This window comes from Boleophthalmus pectinirostris, unplaced genomic scaffold (assembly GCF_026225935.1).
Source record: "Boleophthalmus pectinirostris isolate CB_2022bp ecotype Guang Dong unplaced genomic scaffold, ASM2622593v1 HiC_scaffold_19, whole genome shotgun sequence".
Classification (NCBI taxonomy): Eukaryota; Metazoa; Chordata; class Actinopteri; order Gobiiformes; family Gobiidae; genus Boleophthalmus; species Boleophthalmus pectinirostris.
In genome coordinates, this window is record NW_026571140.1 from 21,988,717 (window position 1) to 22,011,754 (window position 23,038).

General features: G+C 38.8%; 1 protein-coding gene across 1 annotated transcript in view; it reads right to left on the reverse strand.

The window, feature by feature from the left end:
• Nucleotides 1–2,643: 2,643 nt before the first annotated feature.
• The window catches only part of spon1a (spondin 1a), a 33,260-nt gene continuing 12,865 nt past the window's right edge, over nucleotides 2,644–23,038 (reverse strand). Inside the window, exons 7-16 of the mRNA XM_020941568.2 lie at nucleotides 11,656–11,720; nucleotides 8,814–9,015; nucleotides 7,049–7,189; nucleotides 6,601–6,676; nucleotides 6,310–6,492; nucleotides 5,730–5,900; nucleotides 5,479–5,646; nucleotides 4,292–4,456; nucleotides 3,608–3,874; nucleotides 2,644–3,315 (exon numbers count right to left, since the gene is read on the reverse strand). Of these exons, the coding sequence (XP_020797227.1) occupies nucleotides 3,152–3,315; nucleotides 3,608–3,874; nucleotides 4,292–4,456; nucleotides 5,479–5,646; nucleotides 5,730–5,900; nucleotides 6,310–6,492; nucleotides 6,601–6,676; nucleotides 7,049–7,189; nucleotides 8,814–9,015; nucleotides 11,656–11,720 (1,602 nt within the window). The 3' untranslated portion in view covers nucleotides 2,644–3,151. The remainder of the gene's footprint in view (nucleotides 3,316–3,607; nucleotides 3,875–4,291; nucleotides 4,457–5,478; nucleotides 5,647–5,729; nucleotides 5,901–6,309; nucleotides 6,493–6,600; nucleotides 6,677–7,048; nucleotides 7,190–8,813; nucleotides 9,016–11,655; nucleotides 11,721–23,038) is intronic.

Sequence of the window (23,038 nt, forward strand, 5' to 3'; positions counted from 1 at the left end):
ATACCTGTTTTTGTAGTTAAATTTTGTATATTATTTTGCATTAGTACTTGAATCTCCTAAAATCTGCATTTGGTGTAGCAGTCATCTCTTGAAGCTTTACATGAGTGCTGCAGAATGACAGTCAATTTTAGATTACTGCTGCTGTGAATTCCTGCAAACTGCGTTTCCCCAGCAACAGGAAGACAACATGGCAGGAAAATCGCCTTGTGCTCTCACTGAGAAGAGCCTCTCCAAGCACCAGTAAAGGAGAGTAAAGTAAGGAATGAAAAACTGTTCAAATGATCCATGCATACAGCTAAAGCCCCATGATGAGGCTTTACTGGTTGGGCTGGGATTACGCAACTGGAGAGGTAGATTTTCTCTATACTACTAATTGTTGAAAACAGACTGACTATGGAACCAGACAGCACAATGTTTCTAGTCTTAAACCATACAGATTTCCAGCCAGGCCATTGATCCGTAGCCTACTCTATAAATTTGTAGAGAAATGTTCTTGCTATACCGTTGTAGTTTCATTGATTTTTACACTGAAAATTATTAGATTATGAAACCCTATATTTCCTTTGTCTCTCTGTCCAGGCTGCTGATTTGCCTTATGTGAAGGTATGCAGTGTTATGTCAGGATGAATTGGCTGTATTGTTTTGTTATTTGATGTCAATTAATAGATTAGGCTTGTCTCATCTGACAAAAGAGCAAATTGAGCGTGCTTTTCCTATCAATCAACCACTGTAGCCTTGATATCCCCTTCAAACGCTTTCCTTGTCGTTCTAATTTTCCTCTTTTCATGCATGAGTGACTACACAATGCAGAGTACCCAACAACAAAAAGAAAGAAAAAAAAGAGAATCTTAAATAGGCAAGTGTTTTGGTGACAAATAATTGCTGAAAGTGTTGAGTGCAGCAGATGAGATGACAGCCTGTCACGTTGTTAGACAGATGCTAAATCAGCTTGGCCAGGTCTATGATATGTACCATGCACAAAACATTGGCAGATGTGTTTTCATCATTATGTTTCAGTGTTTCATGTTCTGCTGATGAGGTGGGCTTTGTCCGTGTGTACATTATAGCCACAACAGATCATTATGTGCCATCATTAGGGGCTTAGCATATCACTTCATTATTATAGTGTAATGTTTTGACTATCACTGAGAGCAATCCCATTTACTCTTAAATTCACAATTTGCTAATCTACTGACATAATATTATCATTTCAGTTACAGTAAAGCAAATGTCAAATATTGGCAAATACTGTAGATGCCATGTACTGAATAGTGTGTTGTCACAAATATGTCATACTTTTGTGCAAGTAATCATTGAAGGTAAAATAAATATGTATTATAATATTTGCAACAGTACATGCATTTATTTTTCAAAACTTATAGTAACCCTTTAAAATCTGTGATTTTGAAGTAGGTACTAAGGATGGCTTGCCCAAGACCACACTGACTATGTGCTTTGAAACCATGTATTGCATTTTTTATTGTAATAACCACAAAAGATTTGTTTCTATTTGTATGTCGTAATAGACTGAGACACAATTCTTTTCCATTTTTAAACTGAGCTGTCTTGACTCTCTTTTTAAAATTTAAATTTGACATGTTTTAGAAATGCATAAATTGCACAAAAAGGTTGTAGAGTTGTGTTTTTTACATGAAGAGATTGTACTAGAGAAGAGTTATCATAATAATATTCATGACAGACCAGTGAGAAAGTCATTATAACATCACACAGACATGTTATACCTTCATCTCTGAATGGACAATTACTGATGGGGCAAGAAAAAAAAAAAAGAAAAGAAAGAACCAATTGTGCACCATTACTGGATGAGTACTAACTGAAGCTATTATAATTCTAAAAGCTGATATCTTTTATTTTTCACATTGGTATATCCTGTCCGAACTTGATACATTAGCATTGTCCAAAACAATTAACTTAGTATGCAACCTGAGCCTGTTAAGTGTGTAGGCTTGCCCCTTGTGTGCATGTGTTGGCATGGAAACACCAGAAGCATTGTGATGTGTATTGAATTTTTCACCTCTGTCCCTGGAGTAACACCATGAGGAAGGCATGACATCTGCCCATCCCCCACCCACTACACCCATCCAGATGTGCACAGACAGGGGCATAGTCCTCACCACAAACTTACACTGTTTTGTGACCAGTTCAAACCTAAAAATATGAATTTCATAGTCTTATTTGTTTAAAGGCTGAAGAAAAGTCATAAAGGTGAATTGATGAACCGTGTTATCTGTACATATGTAACACATGTATCCCAAGTAGCAGGTTAGTGCATTTATATTTGTATAATAACTAACAATTGGGTGATTTATTTAGATTTATACATGAAAATGTATATTTAGATAGTTCATTTTCCAAGAAGGAAATGTAGCAAAGACCAGGCTTTATCCCCATCTAGTGACCATCTGCCACTATTACATCTTCCAGACCATAAAATTGCTCACATCCTTACTTGTACTACATCTAGCATCTCACTGGGGTAGAAAATATTCCCTTAACAAAATGTATGCGTGACTAAAATAAATGAATAAGAGATGGAAGAAAAGTTGTCACATTTACTTTTATTGTAAAGGTGATATTCCAAAATATTAATATGTTACAGCAACAGAGAAGAAAGTGGGGACATCTAGAAAACAGCTACACAAGACTTTGGTAAGAATCTTCGGACACATTCTTATATATATAAAAAAAATGCACAAACTAGTAATGGGAGAAATCATACAGATAGTTCAGTTGTGGTGCTTTTATATACAACATTGCAACATTGGAGCTGGAGAAAAAAAGTTGCCTGGGTTTTCTTAGTTCTAGAAACAAAGCATAGAAAATCCTGGGATGGCTCTGCACCTGTGCTTTAGCTTTGGGTGTACCTTACAAAGATGTCACTTTTTACATATGGCAGAGTAAAACATTGCAGTCTGTGTATCACGGCTTTGAGTAAGGGCGGGACCTGTTTTTCTGTTTAAACCTGATTCCTATGAACCTCCAATACAGTTTCTTCTCTCACACGATTTATATTTGGGCGTATTAGTTTAAAATACATCCCTGCTCAGTCTTGCATTGAGCACATGTATGACGGCATGTCAGTATTGCTGGGCACTGTCCCCTCACATTTGTAGTCCACGTGTGCCCCCTTCTAGCATGGGTGCACATTGCATGCCCGGATCTCCTTCCTGTCCTTGCAGCTGGACAGCTGAGCACTCTTGGACTTCTGTTTTACCGTCATCAGTCGCTCTTGAATACCTCCACCACAAAGTTTGGTGCATTCTGTCCAACTTGACCATGGCCTCATTCTGCATCCTATAGAACATTAACAGATAAATTGGCAACTTTGTTGTTATCTAGAACTTCTTTAATTGCAATTTACACTTATTTGAAACAAACAAGTTTTGAACAGACAATTGTCTAATGTATAGAGCTTGGGAGCAAATCGTAAATTGATTTGTCACTAAATAATATAACTTCTGAATGAAGTTCAGCATCTTAATAAATGTAAAATTAGGCCAACAGAAAATTCTGTATGTGATTATGATTCGATCAATCAACAATGACCTAAAAAAGAAGAGAAAAAAGTAATATTCCTGGAACAGACCTGGGTGCTCAGCTGCCCCCTCAGAGCGGCCTTGCTTGCTTCTTCTCTTCTCTCGCTGTTCTCTCCGTCTCTTCCTCTCATCACTGCTGGCCTGTCCGCGGGTGCATTTCCGGACTTTACACTTCTTTCTCTGAATGATCTCAGGACAGGCGTTCCCCCCAAACTGTGGCTCCATGATCACCATCCGAGTCCTGATGGTGTGGCCCTTTCCACAAGACTTGTTACACTCTGACCATTCACTCCACTCTGTCATGATGCAGTCAATGGCTGAAGAAAAGTATTTTTTTTATTATTACTTGTGAACAGTGTTGAAAGGAATACTTAGAAATTTTATTTATTTATAGAATAGAGAATATCTGCATTACGAGGTATTGTGTAATGTATTTAATTTCATAGTGAGTAGAGTAGAGTACTTCATTTTAAATATTTAACATACTTAGGGTTTAAGTTGCTTTATATTATAGTGTAAAAATGTGACATAGAGTTATAAAGACTTTGTTGCTTGTTGCATAGTTTGTTATACATTTATTTATCACTTGTTTGAGAAAAGTTTTCTATTTTTCTCACTAATGCCATACAGTTTGACACCTGAATTGTATGATCAAGAACCACTATGGATTCCTTTCACAACAAGCTGTGCTGAGCTTTTTTCCAACAGAGATGGATGTGAGCAGGCTCACTTACGACACTCTGGGAGCATGCACTTCTCCACCTGCTCCAGCTCCTCAGTGCAGTCCCCCAGCTCCACAGGAGACTTGAGCATGCGCTGCCGAGTCCTCTGGCCCTTCCCACATGTCACACTGCAATCGCTCCACTCCGACCAGGGAGACAGCAGACAGGGGATGGTGTCTGTACAGAGAACTCATCAGAACTACGTCGGTGATAACTGGATTAGAAAATACTCACAACATTTGGTAGCATTTGAGTCGTTGTGTTTGTCATTAATTAAACTGCAGACTCATGCTGGGCAACGGTCTGTCTGACTGCAATATACTCATTCTCCAAACAATTGTCAGTGTCAGATCAGTGCATTTCAAATTGTGTATACAAATATTTCTAATATTTGCTTGAAGGTGCATTACAAAACAAAGCTTTTCCTGGAATGTTCCACACTATGGCATAATCTTGAATTTGCAGGTGTTTGTTTGTTTGTTTTTATAATTTTTTTTAATACATTGAAAAGCATGCATTCTGTAGATGGTGCAAGCTCTACAAGAAAAATTACAAGTGCACCTTTAAGTTACATTCCTTGTTTAAAACCAGAAATTGGTATCTTCACAGCCAATGCTGAAACCGATTGTTTAGAATCCAGAGCAACCGATAGCTGATAAGCTCTGCCAATATTTCTGGGCCAATGGTTAGGGCAGATTTTGATTATTTTCCTCAATTTCTGTAATTTAAATTTACTGCAAATTCACACACAGCCTCTTTTTACCACAGACTCATAAGAGAGCTGTGTTGTGTTATGGCATTTTGTACAGTTTTCTGTTCATATTAAAGTGTTAAAATAAAGCTTTGTTTGTATTTTTAGGCAGCATATCAACCAAAACAAAATATCCAGCCTAGGGATTTAAGGTTGATAGTCGATATGCTAAAGAGTCCAAATATCTAATAGTCCAATATATCAACAAACCAATACTACTATTCAAACTAGAGTTGTAGCTGTGTATTCCTGTTTTAGATCTATTTTAGCCCTATTTTAGCCCTATTAACAGAATAGTCCTGTTATAGACCTGGTTTAGACCTGGTTGTTATTGAAAAGCCAAATATTTTCTTAGATAGTGACGGTGTGAAAGGTTTAAAAAGCACTTGTGTCTAAAGACTTGGGTCTATGGGTGTGGATATGTTGTCTGTAATGCTGCTATACTCACGGCACTCAGGCATCATGCACTTCTCCCTCTCCAGCAGCTCAGTGTCACATATGGAGCCATCTGCAGGGTTCAGTGTGACAAAACGCTCCCTGCGCCTCATCCCATGACCACAAGTGGCGCTGCATGGGTCCCACTCACCCCACTCAGTCACCAGGCAACTGCTAGGAGCTAAAAGAATCAAAGAAGTAACATGACTGTTAACTTTTCATTACATCTATGTACTTTGTGTGGCTGTAAATGTCTGAACTCACAGCATTCCTCATTGACCACACAGTTCTCCGTCTCCTCGGTAGGAAGGGTACAAACTGAACCATCATCTGGAAACTGTTTGACGTAACGCTCTCGCGACCGAGTTCCCATGCCACAGGACAGGCTACATGGAGACCAGGTGATCCACTCTGACATCATACACGTGGAGGCATCTGCACACAGGGAGAGGCTCTTGCATACACATTCACAGGAAAACAGTTTTGTCAGCTCATCTAGATTCTGCTGACAATGGCACAAATACAGACATATAATTACTGTGTTTACAATGCAATGATTACCTGGCAGCTCTTGCTTAAACAAAACAAACTCAAAGGTGCAGACAAATGTTAGAAATGTACTGTTTATTTGTTTCTCTTTCAGAGATAAAAACTATAAATATTTTGAAATAGGGTTGAAGAGCAAATCTATCATGTTAGACCGAAAACATGGTCTTGTAACATGTATGCAGATACATTTAATTATGTGCCTGTACAAGCTCCTATGCATGGAAAATACGAGAAACCATAAGCAAGAGTCAGAAAAAAAAAAAAGAGAGAGAGAAAGAATCTAAAGTGTACATACCTTCATCACTACACCCAGGGCCCATACAGGGCTCAAAGTCCTGTGTATGTGGGCAGGGCACACTGCGGTCCAGCTGGGCCTTCAGCATCCTCTGCCTCATCCTCTTCCCCTTCTCACATGTGGCAGAACTACATGCTGACCATGGAGACCAGTTTGAGTAGATACATGTTTCAGGAGTGTCATCTGACAAAGCAAATGTGACATATATGTGATATATGTGACATATGTACATTTAATAAATCACTGACAGACTTCCGTATGTATGATGTACAATATAAAACCAATCCTCACCTTCTTCCTTTTCCTCCTGGGCGATATCTGCCACAATGTCATCCACATTGTCTGGTACAATGTTACACTGTTCCCCCTGTGAACACAGATTTCTTACATGAGTAAAATTTGAGAACCCCTTATTGTGTTATTGGGTTATTGTGTAACATGTAATTGTTTATCTCTACCACCAGAGGCCACTACAGCGCTGCTGCAATCTCTATCTTTCACGCTGTGTGTAATCACACAATGAGGAACAAATAAATGCTTTATTTTAGCCTCTTAGTACAATTACACTAAATGACGTGCATACAGTGGTAGAATATGATGTTTTAGAATATGGAGATAAATTGACATTTTCACATATCTGCATATCCACTTATAATCTGATACAATGTCCTTGAGTGCCTTTGCATATTTTCAAATTGTATGACCTATCATCATTGTCCCTTTTGTAATGGTAACAGACCTTTCTGGCAATTCTTTCCACTACCACTCTTGCCACAGGAGTGATAGCGCCCCCCTCAGGATCATAGAAAGGGCTTTGTGGATGATCAAGGCTGGTCAGAGGACGAATCTTGTCCTGAGGCGCAGTAGGCTTGTTGGGAGACTGAAAAAACAGATAGACACAGTGAAACTTTGGGATTACCAAAATAACACACTGCCAGCCAAAGTGACTGAGCAAAGTTGAGCAAAGCACAAAAGTCAGAGAGGACAGGTCACACAGTATACTGCTGAGTGGTTTTTATGGTAGAGGCTTAATTGTCAACAATAAAGGTCTGCCAGCATGGGGCTGATAGAACAGCTCTGCCACAGGCTGTCTGGCCTATACAGTCCAGTCTCCATGTCCACTGAGAGCACAGGACAGGAGGTCAGTGATTGTGAGGGAGGGGCAGAGGGGAGGGCAGTACTCTGATTAATTAAGACATAAAGACTTTATTCTTTACTGGAGGCTTAATGACTTTCTCTACCTTTGCAGCAGTCCTCTGCCTGTTAGTGGAAAATGTTAAGATAATAATGTGACAGCTGAAGCTTAGATTTAACCTAGCCCACCAGGGGTCTAGTTAAACACACATCTGTCCATCCATCCATTTTCGTCCGCTTATCCGGGGCCGGGTCGCGGGGGCAGTAGCCTAAGCAGGGACTCCCAGACTTCCCTCACCCCAGACACGTCCTCCAGCTCCTCCGGGGGGACCCCGAGGCGTTCCCAGGCCAGCCGAGAGACATAGTCCCTCCAGCGTGTCCTGGGTCTTCCCCGGGGCCTCCTCCCGGCGGGACATGCCCGGAACACCTCCCGAGGGAGGCGCCCAGGAGGCATCCGGAACAGATGCCCGAGCCACCTCAACTGGCTCCTCTCGACGTGGAGGAGCAGCGGCTCTACTCCGAGCTCCTCCCGCGTGACTGAGCTCCTCACCCTATCTCTAAGGGAGCGCCCAGCCACCCTGCGGAGGAAACCCATTTCGGCCGCTTGTCTCCGCGATCTCGTCCTTTCGGTCACTACCCAGAGCTCATGACCATGTGTAAACACACATCTGGCCTAAGCTATTTTGTGGAGTTTATTTAAAGCTCAAATTTGATTATCAAATTATTATCAAATCGTTTGCAGATATCAGTGGTCAGCTCTGGCTTTGCAGTTGACAGCCCATCTTTCTGGAGCAGTGGTTTGGTGAGGAGTTCTGGTTCAGGAAGAATACATTGCTTTTGTGTGTGTTAAATGGAAATGACCAAAGATAGATGTGGTAATCACAGGAGGACAGTGTAGAGCAGAATTTGTATGGTGATGACACTGAAGGGGAGAGTGAGAGCATGTGTAGAGACAGAGGTTTGATGACAGGGTCAGACTATGAGTGTGAAGAGCCAGCTGCAGAGAAGTGTGAGGAGAGGGGTTACTCAGAGGGCAGAGCACAGTCTGAGCTGTGTCAAAATGTCAATACATTTTCACAAGGCAGTATAAATATAAATAAAAGCAAAGAGAGTCCACAAACCACTGCTTTATAGTTTTTATCTCACAGCTGAGATCAGGTAGTTAAGTCCACTTTTTTAAGTCCTTTTATATATATATATATATATATATATATATATATATATATATATATATATATATATATATATATATATATATATATGTTTATTAAATTAGCATTATGTTAATTGGTGTAATTGGTGTAGAAGGCTCAACAGCAGTAAATCCAAGCAGTAATCCTAGACCAAAATCAAAAAGAAGATGGCCTGACCTCATATGTGACCCCACTGTCTGTGCCTGCATCCCATGGGATCAGATCCTGGACCACCTTCTGCACCCAGCCACAGTCTTTGGTGCACAGGTCCTCTGCAGACAGACCCACGTTCCAGTCTGGACTGGGCCCCAGCATGGTCAGGAAGGACATGAGGTGTCGTGTGCGATCCACTGAGAACTCAGCTGAGGGAGCAGCTCGTCTAAGGGACAAACATTAGATCCTACTTTGTAATGTAGGCACACAAGCAAGGTCTATGATTTTGTCTTAGACCCTTTTATACTTAAGTATTAATTATTTGTGTTGAAAGAGCAGTTTGAGGTCATCATCACAACTATAACAACTTACAATTGCTATAAAATATTCCGCAGTATAGTGCCCTGAGTGACCCTGCTCACTATAAGAGTGAATGTTTTTCAAGGCTTTTTATTAGAAATACCTGAAATATAGATCAGATTAATGGCAAACTGTGGAAAATTTCAGGCAAAGGAAGCAATAGCATCTCTATGGAGACAAGCAGGTGGTGGCCTCCTTTCTTCAAGTTAGTGCATTTTTATTTATCCTGGTAGACCAATTTGGTTTTGTTTAAACTAACCCCAAAATATTTATAAACAGAACACATGGACATTTAGAAAAATCTTCATCATCAGTTAAGCACCATAATGCCATTTAACGAAGCCAAGAGGGACTTTATATCCATAATGTCAGATAGCATGTTTCTGAGGGGTGCACAGTCTGTCTGCAATTCCCTGAGCTCCCTCCTCTTATAAAACAGGGGGGGCAGGGTTCATCTCAGCAGCCACCTGTGCTCCACATTAAAATGCCAGGAATAGGCTAGAGAAATAGTAATCATTGTAGAACTTAGATTTTTCAATAACTTATAATGGCACTACAAAAAAAAACAACCTAAAAGACAAAAAAATAAAACAAGCTATTCGATTTTAAGGGGTAATATCCAGTGACATACAATAAAAAATAAAAAAAAAGGCATCAATTTGATTTGATTTTGAAGTGTATGGATATAAAATGCATTGTTTCTGCAGAATCACACTGTACTATAAAAGTGCAAAACACAAAAGAGCTGTGAATTCCCAAAATAAAACTTGGCTCATTAGCAGCTTTCTCTCATCAAACACCTCTCAATTTGGTGCCTCTGACAAACAGCACTTGTGTCTGCTAATCAAATGAACCCAGAGACCAGCAAAGGGCGTCCTTATTAAAGAGTCAACACTGTGAAAGTAGAAAGAGAAACTATATCTTATATGTGAGGTTGAGCAAAGATAGCTAAGATGAATGAGAATGGCTGGATCCACAAAAGGTCTGAGGGCAAAAATAACTTAACTTCATATATAAAGTCTGTGCCATTTGTTCTATGCAGAATTCTTTCAATATGACAAATCTTTGAGACCTTTTCTTAAGTGCAAATGCAGAAAAAGTCTGACATGTAAAACTCACCAGTTCTATTGAGCCTAGCAGCTACTTTCTGTGTGGGCAGCCTCTGACATTAAGGTAATTTAAATGTCATGGAAGTCGCTGTCTCAGGTAGAAAATGCTTTATGCAAGTTGCTGTTATAGTTTATTAGCTCACGTATTTAGAATATGGTGATGTTGAGGGCATTAAAAAGAATAGCAGCCTTTTGTTGAAAAATGTCAAAGGTACATTTTAAATATGTTGTGAAAGGCCCATATTACGCTATTTTCTGATCTATGTTATTTCCTCATCAAAAACATACTTGGAGTTGTGTTTTGTTACATTCACACACAAGTTCTTCTCTCAAACAGGAAACACAGTTAACCTCCTTTAGCCCTGGAATTGACAATCTCTACTTAGCTAAAGGTAAAATGTAGCTGTGAACAACTGCTTAATGACATCACAAGGTGGAACAGAGCATTTTGAGCTTGACAAATGTAAACAGAATAAAACTAATAACGCAAGATTACTCAGGACAATAGTCAATTTTGTGTATAGGACCTTTAAGTCAGCAGTCATGGTAAAGTGAGTTTTCATATTTGTTGTTTAATTGTAACCTCTCTTAGATATTAACGAGAAAAACATTCTGATTTGTGTTAAATTATGACATATTTACACAACATCTGCACAGCAATAAAAGAATTTCATTTATAATACTAAAACGGATAAGCCAGATGACAGCACAATTCTAACCACTAATCAAAAGTCTAATTTTCAGTGTTGTTTTTTCACAATCATTAGTGATGAGATTTAGAACATCATTACCAAGAAGTATTTCAGCAGTGTTTGTCCTCTGGTGTAGTAATCCAAATTACCCCTGCCTCCTTTCCTGCGTTGGGTATCTAAACCACAACGGAATTGCCCATATCCATTTATTTTGTGGGAGTTTTGGATTTAGTAGCGATGTAATGTGAGAACAAAGCGGGCTCTGGTCAGGCATTTCAATTACAAACTGGAGCTTAAAGTCATGGCCCTCACTGAGACCTCGGTTAGGAAAATATTACTATGCAAAGCTCTAGTGCACTGAAGTTGTTCTGTGGGAAATGAGCCAACATGCCTCTTGTTTTTCTCATGAATAAGAAATTAAATGTTATATATTGAAAGTAGCATCAGCATTTTGAAGTTCGTCTTTGGGGTGAGAGGGTGCTATGTACTTCAGATGTTCCCCGAAAGGTTCAATGTTGTTATTAATCCATTCAAGCAATTTATTCACTATATTTTTGTGCTTTCTGTTTGCAGTTCGTATCTAACACAATCCAAAAATAAGACTTGCAGACCCAGGATAAGTGAACATAAAAGCTCCTTACCTTTGTGGTGGTAGTGTTAAAAGCTCATACCAATTGAAAACAGCAGGATATAAAAGCTACTTACACATTCAGGGGCTGCCAGGCTGGCCACTGTGCTTTCATTTTGATCACAGTCAGGACGTCATCACCCTGAAAAACACAAAATGGACATATAAGCCAAGAAAGACGCAGAATCCAGCAGCTTTATTACATCCATCAGTGGTTAAACAAGAATGGTTAGGCACAATCAATAAGCTATTTCCACTTGAATTCAGGAAATCCATATGCTTGGTTGGATATGGATGTAGTCACAAAGGTTATTTTTTGTAAGTCAGAGTTCAGGTTAAGCCTTGTCTAGTCAAGCTTGATACATAATAAACAACATAAAAACGTAAAAGTGAAAATTCATGAATGTAACAATATTTGGTACTGCTACAGTATTTTAGAAATCAATAGACCAAAAATTGCAATATCTATTCAAAGAAATTGATCATCCTGTAAAAACAAAATAAAAACAAAAAATCATAATAGATAATATTTTGAGAAGCAGACTTTCATTCACTGTCATACAGCACCAAACAAGTTCTCCTAATTCATGGAACACAGCTGTGTCCATGGAACCAGATCATCTCACATCGAGACAGAAATCAGGTAAACTAGAATATTTGTTGTTGCAGTAAATACATTTAGGCTATGTTTGAAATTCTGTGAATAATGACTTAACCTAAAAGAAACATTTTAGACTGAGGGCTTTTATTTAATTTACCTTGATCTTTTTAATAATTTGTGTGGTTATATTTACCCAAATACAATGGCTACAATTATTTAAGTAACATAATTTCAACTGCAAACACAAACGTGTTTTCTTCAACCTGACATTTTCATAGAGGCATTTGTACTTTAAGCAGTTAGACTTTCTAAACTGAGTCCAACAATTTGAACAGGAATCTCAAATACAATCACAATGTTTTTCAGAAAAAAATCACAAATACATTTATCAGTTTTCTTTATGGGACTAACAAATACTAAGCCTTTTCCTTTGTGTTAAAATCAAGTTTTAATTTTTGTAAAGTGACATTCAACTACTAAATTCATAAACTGGGGTAATGCCTTGTAAGTGAATCATCTGCTATGGTTTAAACCTGCCGTCTCATTCTTGTATTTACCTCAGAAATCCTTCAGCGAAAAGATAAGATTATTATTCTTATTAATTAATTCTAAGCTTGTCTGGACATTATCTTAAACTGCTCCAGGGCATCTCTAAGTATATTCTTTTCATTTTTATCATCTTTTTATATATGACCTTAAAGGCATCAAGGCTGTGAATTTTTAAACTACTTAAAGAATAAGTCTAAACGTGTTAGGTTTTTATTTGGTAAAAAGTTCCAAAAGTTTTCAAGTGTATTGCTGATGAGTGTTACTTTTGTGTCAAATAGCAGATGTATTTATGTGGGTAAAAATGTCCCCTTCATGGTCCATGGGTGGTATGGTCTTTTTTGAGAAGCAGCCATTTTTCTTCCCGTCAGTTTGAAGATGTGCAATAGTATATTCAACCTGTACTTTCCAGGTTTCAGCATATTATCGTGTGTCAACTTTTCCCTCTCAGACACGCTAGCTCCTGGTGGCTTCTAATTGGACAACTTATGCCACTAATTAAAGCCTTCCCACTGGTGAAATTATTAAAAAGTTCAGCTTGGTTTTCATCATGCCAAAAGCAGGCAGGCAGAGAAAGACAGACGGACATTTTGAGATTACATATGCAGACCTGAACCACCACACGCCAGCTTAAATCTGCTACTCCCACTAATGATAGGGATGTCTAAAAGTGAACCCTATTAGCAGGAGAACATGGGCCAAATACACGCTCCTTACACAACCTGTCATTTCAGTGCTTCTAATTTAATACAGAGCAAAGACACGTTTCCATCACATACTCGGTATGTGACAGGCTCAAGATTAACCTTTCAGTTGTTGTGTTTTTACTGCATATCATTATCAGTTTTGGTGATAATGCGGAAACCTTATATTGCAGAATGGAACCTTTATATTAGAGTATTTACAGCATTTTGGCTTATACAAAATTAATGTATTCATTTTACTTTAATGGGACTATAGAGCCTCGATAGCAGTGCACTAAAGTCAAAGCTTGCCCATTTTATATTTTAAGTTTCTACTTGTAAGTATTTTACTGTCAAAAGTTTCATTATGATGGTCATTCAGCACCATGCCATTATAATGATCCATACCTGGGTAAACTGGAATTATTAACATAAATTGCCTTGTCTACTAAAAATAAAAATCGTTTAAAAAGCAAAACATACAATAACACATAATGTAATCTGGTTTTGTTCTCATTATATATGCAGGTCAGGTGAGCTTCCTGTCATTCATCACTGTCGGACCACAGCTCTGTACATCTGGCTACTGAACAAACTGAACTAAATGGGACCAAAACTCCTAATAACGCACACATCTGCTCTAAATCAATTACTGTAGCAGAATGTAATAAAACAGAGTGCGTTTGTCAAAGTCAACCCACCCATTCATCTCTTATTATTCAGTATGTAAGTGACTAAAGTTATTGTTTTTATTGTCTACTAAGATTGCAATCAGATGATCCTTTGTACAATATAAGTGAGAATATCCATCTAACAAGCTGTCAATAAACATTACGTTAAGCTCAGTCTCAGCTCATAGACCATGAAGTTATAATTAGTCTATAAGATTAGAAATGTGCCTTTACTGTCCAGTGGCTCTCTGTTCAGGGAAAGAATTGACCAGTCTCTTGGCTCATACTGAAGAGCCCAGCCATGAAATTGAGTCAAGGCAGGCCCAGGGTCTACACTTTAAAATACTGCTTTAACAAGATAATGCCCACATAGTGCACAGAGAAGCTTAGCAACCCATGCAACGATTAGCCACATCCATTACCAGGACAACAGTGCCACGTGCCCCTGCAGAGAGTCTAGCCTTTTAGGTCTTTCTTATATAAGTCCTACAGCAGCATAGTGGGGTTCAATACATCTGTGTAATTACATGCAGTGACCATAACAGGTTCCATACTGTGGCTCAAAATAAAATTGACCTCAGATCAAATGTACTTACATTTAAATGAGGTGTGTGGTAGATGTGGTTTACTTTACTTGAGTTTGTAAAAAAAAAAATGTTTTCTTGTCTTTTTATGCAGTCCAACCTAACAAGTGAAAGTACTTTTTGTGCTAATTTTCAGTTGTGGATAAATGCAAGGTTTTCATCGGGAAGGATCATGTAAAGCTGTTAACAGGAGAGACCTTCAATGTGGCAAGTACTGAGCATCAAAGCGAGGGATATAAAAGGGCAAACTGGTCAGTATAGGGAGAGGTTTAAACTCTCTATTTGTTTAATAATAAAGTATTGAGAGCACACAATACAGCTGCTGCCTTTGGTGTCTGTTGCAGTCAGTGTGAGTAAATGTGCTGGTCCATGTTTGTGTGGTCAGAGAGAGTGTGCCTATGCATGTCTCTGCACTGATAGTATTTGTGTTGATGTACTATCTGAGCCATGTGCTTGATTATATGCCTGCTCATGCATTAATGGCCTTCAAATGCCACCATGAGCTTAAACTGTGAATAAGAGGCCACACCTGTGCACTGGCTCTACACAAGTTACAGGCACAAGCACATGTCAGTAGGCTCTATTCATGCTTACGTCACAAAACCGGCAGGCGTTTGGAAACATGCGGATGACCACTTCCTTTGGGTTCTGTTGGCTGTAGTAACTGGGAAGACTGCAAAAATGGACCAGTTTTCATCATCTAGATGTTATTGTATTCTTTCTTTTTTACTTTTACAAATTGCCTATTAATTTCTGTATTATCATTTGTCTAATTTACTTAAAACTAGAAAAGCACTCAGAGAGCGCAGACCTCCGCCAAGGACTACCCCCATTTTTTATATAAATTGCGATAAAATCAGTCTTCTGGATCAGATCCGGATCAGCCTTTGGAATATGAAAGAGGATCCCATTGTCCATCCCTGAGTCAAATTTCATGGGGTTTGGTCAATAATTAACCGAGATATCGAGAAACAAAATTTTTGGCCCCATTTACCACAATGTTAACTAAAATTTCAAAGTGATCCAGAATCCAGGATTTCTTCCGGATCACCCCCAAAATGAAATCAGTTCTTCCTTTTCACATTTCCAACAAATCCTGAAAATTTCATCAAAATCGGTCCATAACTTTTTGAGTTATGTTGCTAAGAGACAAACAAAACAAACAAACAAACAGACAAACGCCGGCAAAAACATAACCTCTTTGGCGGAGGTAATTTTAAAAAAAGCATTCCCCTATATAGCTCAACAGTTATAATCAGCTGCCTGTAAGTGACACTGAAGGCATGATTAGAGTCACGTCCCCCATGGAAAGCTTTGGCATGTTGTGAAGACTGCTGCTGCCGAATCCATGGTTTTATCATACATGCCCAGTGTCTGTAACTACACTGGAAGCCGCATGTTTCCAACGTCTTCTGGTAAGTGTGAATGAGCCTATATGCACCCTGTGAGTGCACTGGAATGACTGAGTCTGATTCACTGTGCACACGGCTACACAAACACACTGTTCATGATTGGTTTTAGATTGCAGGTGGGAATATGCGCAGAAGAATGCGTTCACCAAAATATGGTGCATATAGGAGCCATTGGAACTCTATAGTTTTTCTTTTCTTCAAAGAAAGATGTCTCTCAGTCTCTGTTTTTACATTGTGTGTTAACATAAAAACATGACCAACAATGGGATTTAAATCACTGTCAATCTGGCTCAAATTTGCACTAAATGTGAAGGTAGAATCTAATTTGAATAGGTTAGATATTAATAGCATTTATTAAATTATTCCCCCCAATGAGTCCCACTTACCCCAATGTGTCCCACTCAAGCAAAGATAACATAGACTCTAAAACCGTTCAATAGAGTGTTTTGTGACAAAGAATTCACATGGTACACTTCACACAGTATCTAAAGGAGAATGGGCTCATACTGCATGAATAAAGATTTTCTAGTGTTGACAGGCTCAGGCTACCCTCATTTGCAATCCCCAGTCATCAGTTTGTTATTTGTATAATAGTCCGAAAACAGCACTTAAACTTGGATAGTGTTAGAAATGTTGTGTTGTTAAGATGCATCTACTGACTCCATAAACATAGACCTTTATAATAGACCACCTGAACCTCCTGTGTTTACTAGTGTTTAAAATCCATTTGAATGTTACAAAGGCGAAAAATTAACTTTGATAAGGTCCCTGAATGCATCTGCTGTTTATGAAATATTTATTCAATACTCTTTGGATTTAATTAAATAGTGATGATTATGATAATGTATGTCAGAGTTATTCACAACACAGGATTATGTAGAAGAGACAACAAAAGGTTCTCATCAGAAGAAGGAGGTCTGCACTTCCAGTTTTACGAAAAGAGTATATTTGATTGGTTTCTTGGTAACAACTACCAAATATTAGAGACACAATATTACTTTATATACGCTTGAGTAACAGCTGGGGATTTCGCCTTTTCGTGTCCCTCTGGAACACGGCAGCACCGAGCACATGCTGCCTAATCACCACGGCATAAAAAAGATCATTAGTGCTAATTGCCTTGCAAATTCCTTATTTCTCCAGTCTACTAATGTTATTATTTTCACTGAGTGCGCACTGGTGTAGCTGTGCTCTTCATTGATATTCTGCATCATCACTGCAAAGTGCCAATAAAAATGAGAGATTCAGTGTTGAGAACAAAAGTGACAGGGACGTAATGTTCTGAAGTAAACACATGACGTTCATTAATCGTTGGGCAGACACATTTCACCAAATAAGATGTGTGAAAAGTTCCCCTGAGGTCACTCATGGTGTTATAGTCTGTTATGTTTGCAATCATAAACCCATGTACCCATTTCAGCTACAGTTACAGATATGTCTTTCCTTGGTCATTTTCCTTGGCTATTTAAAACAAATTCTATAAAACTTCAACTGCAAGTTTACAATGATTCTTTTTTAAATGCATAATAATAAGTCTCTCAAACATAGCCAGGTTTAAATAGGTACATCTTTGGGGAAAAATGTTTGGAGTATCACAGTGTAAGAGAATTTAAATAATTTATCCACCACTTACATTTCTTGGTTTAATATAGCCTCACATGATCCATATTTACACTGTCAACTTCCCTTGACATACCATTGACAGACCATTATCTAAAATGTGGCACAATGCTGTCTAACCAGAGCACACTGGCCTTCATAGTCTCACGACACTTGTTATATGAACCTCCTCATTTGAAAGCATAGTCAGGGGGCTTGAACACTCAAAGATGTTCACTTTTGAAATCATATTATGTTGACTTTTCAAGGCACCCGAGCCTTGGTGGTAAATAAACTTCTCCTGCTTCAGACATCCACTCTCCAACTTTTTACTTCCACCTTTTCTTTGACAAGCTAAAAACTTCTACAGCACGTGGTAGAGAACAGTGGCGGCTGGTCAAGAGGGCGCAAGTGCGCTGCACTCCCTAACTTGACTTAGATAAAATACATTTATAAAGTCATTATTTTGAATTAGGCTATATGTTTAATATTTTGTTAAAAATTGAAAGTATCTGCATCAACATATGTAAAATGTGCTCATATCACTTTATTTCATGTGTTTGGCATTTGAGGTTGCTAAGTCGGAGCAACTTAATGGAGGTCTATGGAAGAGCCTGAACTTTTGAGAAAATTTGATGTCATTATGTTGCTTCTGCCCATTGCTTTACATTATAGCCCTGAAGTATACATCTTGGGGGCGCAGGGTGGAGGCGACATGAAATCGAATGATTGGTTTCCATAAACATGTTCATACACTTGCAGTATTCTGATTCAGGGTGCTTGCTTTCTCCCGCTCAACCCCCAACTCTGCACTGGCGCCATTTTACTACTACAGGCTAATGCATGGAAAACAACAGTGTTATGGGTTATACTATAGTGACCAAACATCTGTTTTTCCCAGGGCATGTCAGTTTTCACGTACTTTTCAGGCTGTCTGTGTGTTTTGTTTTTTTAAGTGATGGAAATGTCCAGGTTTTCATTACCTTTCATTGGGCCATTAAATTGACTGACTCCCATAGCTCTCTGTACACTCAGAAGGAGTGAGCAGACACAGTTGGTCAGCCTGCAACATGTCGAAGCGCAAAAGCACATTTAACAATGCACAAGAAATTTCACAAACAGAAATATGGTCACCCTAGGCTATATGGCATGGTTATGGCAACTTCAAGTCAAAGTGTGTTTGAGGAACAGTTTTTATGGATAATATATCTTCTTTTCAGCGGGACCATTCTGCCAAGCTAGAAAAGAAGCAGCATTCATCTGAAATGAGTGCATTTGGCTCTTATTTTGATTCACACACTGCCTAGTGGCCGCTAGCTACTTTCACCTAAACCTCCACAAAGGAGAGGCTGAGGAGAACCCAAAGCAGCAGACACATGGACATAGACACCGGGACCTATGGCACTCGCTGCCGGGGTCGGGGCAGTTGCTCGCTGCTCTATCCAACTCTGGGCGTAGCACACAGAGGACTTAAGTCTGCCTGGTGCCCCGGTGTCAATATGGACTGGTCATAACTTTCAGATTTAAGTGGGAAGGACCAGGACTTGAACCAGTTTCATCTCTTCATAATGGATAATAATACACTTTTGGAGACAGAACCAACAGGACAGTGGATAGAGGATACACTCTGCTTCAGTCTTCTGGAGAAGGTAAGAGGCTTGTTTTCATTAGTTTTGGGCAAGTCTGAGGACTGAGCCTCACAGGTAAATAGTGTTATAGTGTTAATAGTTAAATAGTGCATAAATAAACACGTGGGTGCGACAGAGCTGCTCCAGTGTTATGCCTTTGCTGTAGGAGCGGTGTTGGTGCCATGTGTTCGTGGTGTGACCAGAGACTCTTATTGTAGTTTTGCTGACGTTGTTAGGACTGGTTGTGAGCAGGTTGTGTCACTGGGGCTCATTGTGAGCGGTGTGTTACATTGTGTTGCTGGAACTGGCTGTGAGAGGTGTGTTATGTTGTGTCATTGGAGCTGGGTGTGAGCGGTGTGTAAGGTTGTGCTGCTGCTTTTGGCTGTGCTTTGTTCTCTGATAGATATAGTTCAGCCAATAGTGACCAAAATGACTGTATGTTTCTGGCATTTGTTATAATACTATATAGCCTATATATATAATACATATATTTATAGTATATATTAATAATATTGGCCTAGGGGCACCCCAAAAAATTATACCACCAGCCGTCACTGGTAGAGAACATAACATTTTGTTAAAATGTCTGTACTACGTATACACGCACACACGCACACACACACACACACACACACCCCCCACACACACATATATTGGCCAAAAGGAACTTGAATATGTATATAAAAATCCACACGGTATTGGATACTCTTGTCTCAAGTCTGAGTATTGCTTGTTGGGTTTTTGGGGGCATTTTTTGTGCATTTCTAAATGTGACGTTGTTCTTGGTTAATAAACATTCTTAACTTTAGCAATGAAAGACTGAACACTTTTAAGATGCTGTTAAACTCCATAGAGGAAGAAGGCTAAACACTGTGGTGCTGTCAATATTCTCTTTCTCTTATATTAATTTTGGCACCAGGCCCCAACATTTCATGTCGTTCATGTTCCAGCTTTTTCCTGTGGACACAACAATTATGTAAAATTAACAACTCGCTTTAACCTCTGAGGCAAGAGGATCCTCCTGAGTTATAGGAGCTCCTCTGATGTTACGATCAAAGTTCAGCTGAAGAATCTGTGATCAGTGTGGCCAGCACATACTCAGAACTATTAATAGACATAAAAATAGCTTTAAAATCCCAATGGGAGCAAATCTGGCTGTTATCAGCACATGGTGTAAAGGCTCATACAGCCTGAAGGTGTTAATTAAATCTCAAAGCTCACAGAATACAGTAGAGTTCAGAGTCAGACTGGGTTAGGTGAATCCTTTCATCTAAACAGTTATTTGCTAAAGACACATGCAGACGCAGAGCAGTGGGGAGTACCAATTTGTGACATGTGAATATTTCAGGTTAAGTTTGTGCACGCTGATGACTTCTCTGGAGGTTTTACAATTGATTTCCTGTAGTCTCTAGTGCCAATGAGACCACTGTATAAAGCCTGGTCTTCCTGTGCACTCCCATTCATCATGCAGCCAGTTGAGACACAAGTGAACTAAGGGTCCAGAAAATAGGATTAAAAATTTGAAAGTGTCTTTTATGACCAACTTTAGACTGTGCACCTCTCTCCTTTCAACTGTTTTTAGTGGTAGTCCCATCCTGTTCAAAAGTCTCACTTTCAGATGTGAACTATGTAACTGTGGTATCCTTTTGCATAAGATGTCGACTCACAGGAGACAGTCATATGGCACCAATGGGAAAACAAAAACATGTTACAGGCAACAGCAGTGGTCTGCTTCAGTCTCTGTGTTGGTGCTGTCAGAATACATAATATATTATTCTAACTGCGCTAAGAAAATGCTTTATGAATATACATGTGATGTAGATTAGGCGATTTGTTTCAGTTATGTAGCTGAGGATTTCTAATTTCCATAGTTTAAACTTTATGGATTTTAATGGTTTGTGTGCATATGGGATAGAACCATTTGGGAGATTGAAATGTAATGGAAAAGATAAAGCATACTGCAATGAAATATGGAAAAGTAATAGTGTGCCATGCTGTTTCTCATGAACTTGATGAATTTTGTTATTTGTATTAGAGGGAATCGTATTATTTACAGAACCACACATGTATGAGACAATAATGCAATAAACCGATTCTGTATTTAGTTCTAGTTTTGTATCTTGAGTAAGTTCTAGGAATAATACACATGAAAGATACTTCAAGGTGAATATACAACAGAAGATTAAATTAGCATAGTATGCATAGAAGCATATGGACATCCATATATAATGACTCTGCCATAAACACAGTCTCCTTGTTGTGGAGGTCGAATGCAGAATACAATTGAAAGTTATGAGTGATAAGAAGTACTGTGTTAAAAAGTTTTCTGTTAAAAACACAAATTAAAATAAGGATCAGGACAAGATGTGTTCTCTTTGTCATCGTCAGTTATGTTATCTTCCTCTAATTCCATTCATTGTTCTGGACACAGGCCTGGCTTTATCAAACAAGCCTGAGGCAAAGATGCCTGATTCTCCCAAATAATCATCTTTTATCTGTGTAGATGAGTGTGCTGCCCTGGAGCCCCAGGACCAGTTAAGTCAATATGAAGATGCACATGCACAACACTTGTATAAACATGAAAACGAATAATTCAGGGTGAAATATTGTTTACATGGAAACATCTGCATATGGCCCTGCTGTGACCTGTGTGAATCCTAATGAAAACACACTCACTTGGTCATAATGAGAAAAATAAGGAGTCCCTTCCTAAGCCTATATACACAAACACACAGCACAGCAGTGGAAATGTGCCTGCCTCTGGCTCTGCTGCTCTATTTTGCCAATCGTAATAACAGTCTGGGGAACCAAGGCAGGCATTAAGGTTTGTGAGAGCTTTGTTTTCCCAAACAGGAATATCTCTTCTGGGCTCATAAAGCTGACTTGACAGGCCACGGAAATCCTGCCAGCTCAAATTAAAGAATTATTCCCTCTTTGACTCCTAGGTTGGTTTCACTGTGTGCCAGGGAGATACGCAGACACAGAGCAGTTACAGTGTATAGAGGCTCTGCTCTAATAGCTCTTAGTATAATGCTTGAAGATTTGGCCTGCTTATCTATGACTTGGCCAGTGGCAATGTTTCTCTGGTCACTTTAGGAAGGATCGTTTTGGGCTAATTTTGGGTAATTGTGTCCCATTTGTGGTAAATCTGTCTTCCATTCAAATGCACAAGGGCAACTCAACAAAAATACATATGGCAAAAGTAAGAACCATTATAGGCAGGGTACTTTTTTCTTATATTGTTTATTCCTGAGGGGTCCTGAGTCAGAAAGTTAAAGGGCAGTCACAGCACAAATGAATGATAAAAGACTTAATATTTGTCCTCACAGAAATAGTTTTTTATGGTTTTAGGTAAAGAGCAACCAATATAATTTTTTCGATGCTGATTTTTTTAGATCGCAAAAACCCATGGCTGATATTATTTTTAGACTGATATTTTTGGGCCAATATGTGGGGGCCCATCTTTACTTTTTTCATATTATGTCCTTTAAATTCACTACAAACTCACTCACTCACAGTTCTTTTATACCACAGACCTATAAGAGAGCTGTGTAATTACGTTATGTGCAGTTATCTCTTTGTATTAAAGTGTTTGTGTGTATTTTTTAGGCAGCAGGTCCAAAACAACATATCGACCTGTGCTGGAGATTTAAGGCTGATAGTCAAATCTCAGTCTAATTCTAGTTATTGCTCTTGATTGGCACTGTCGAAGTAATAGGAATTTATGGTACCCCAG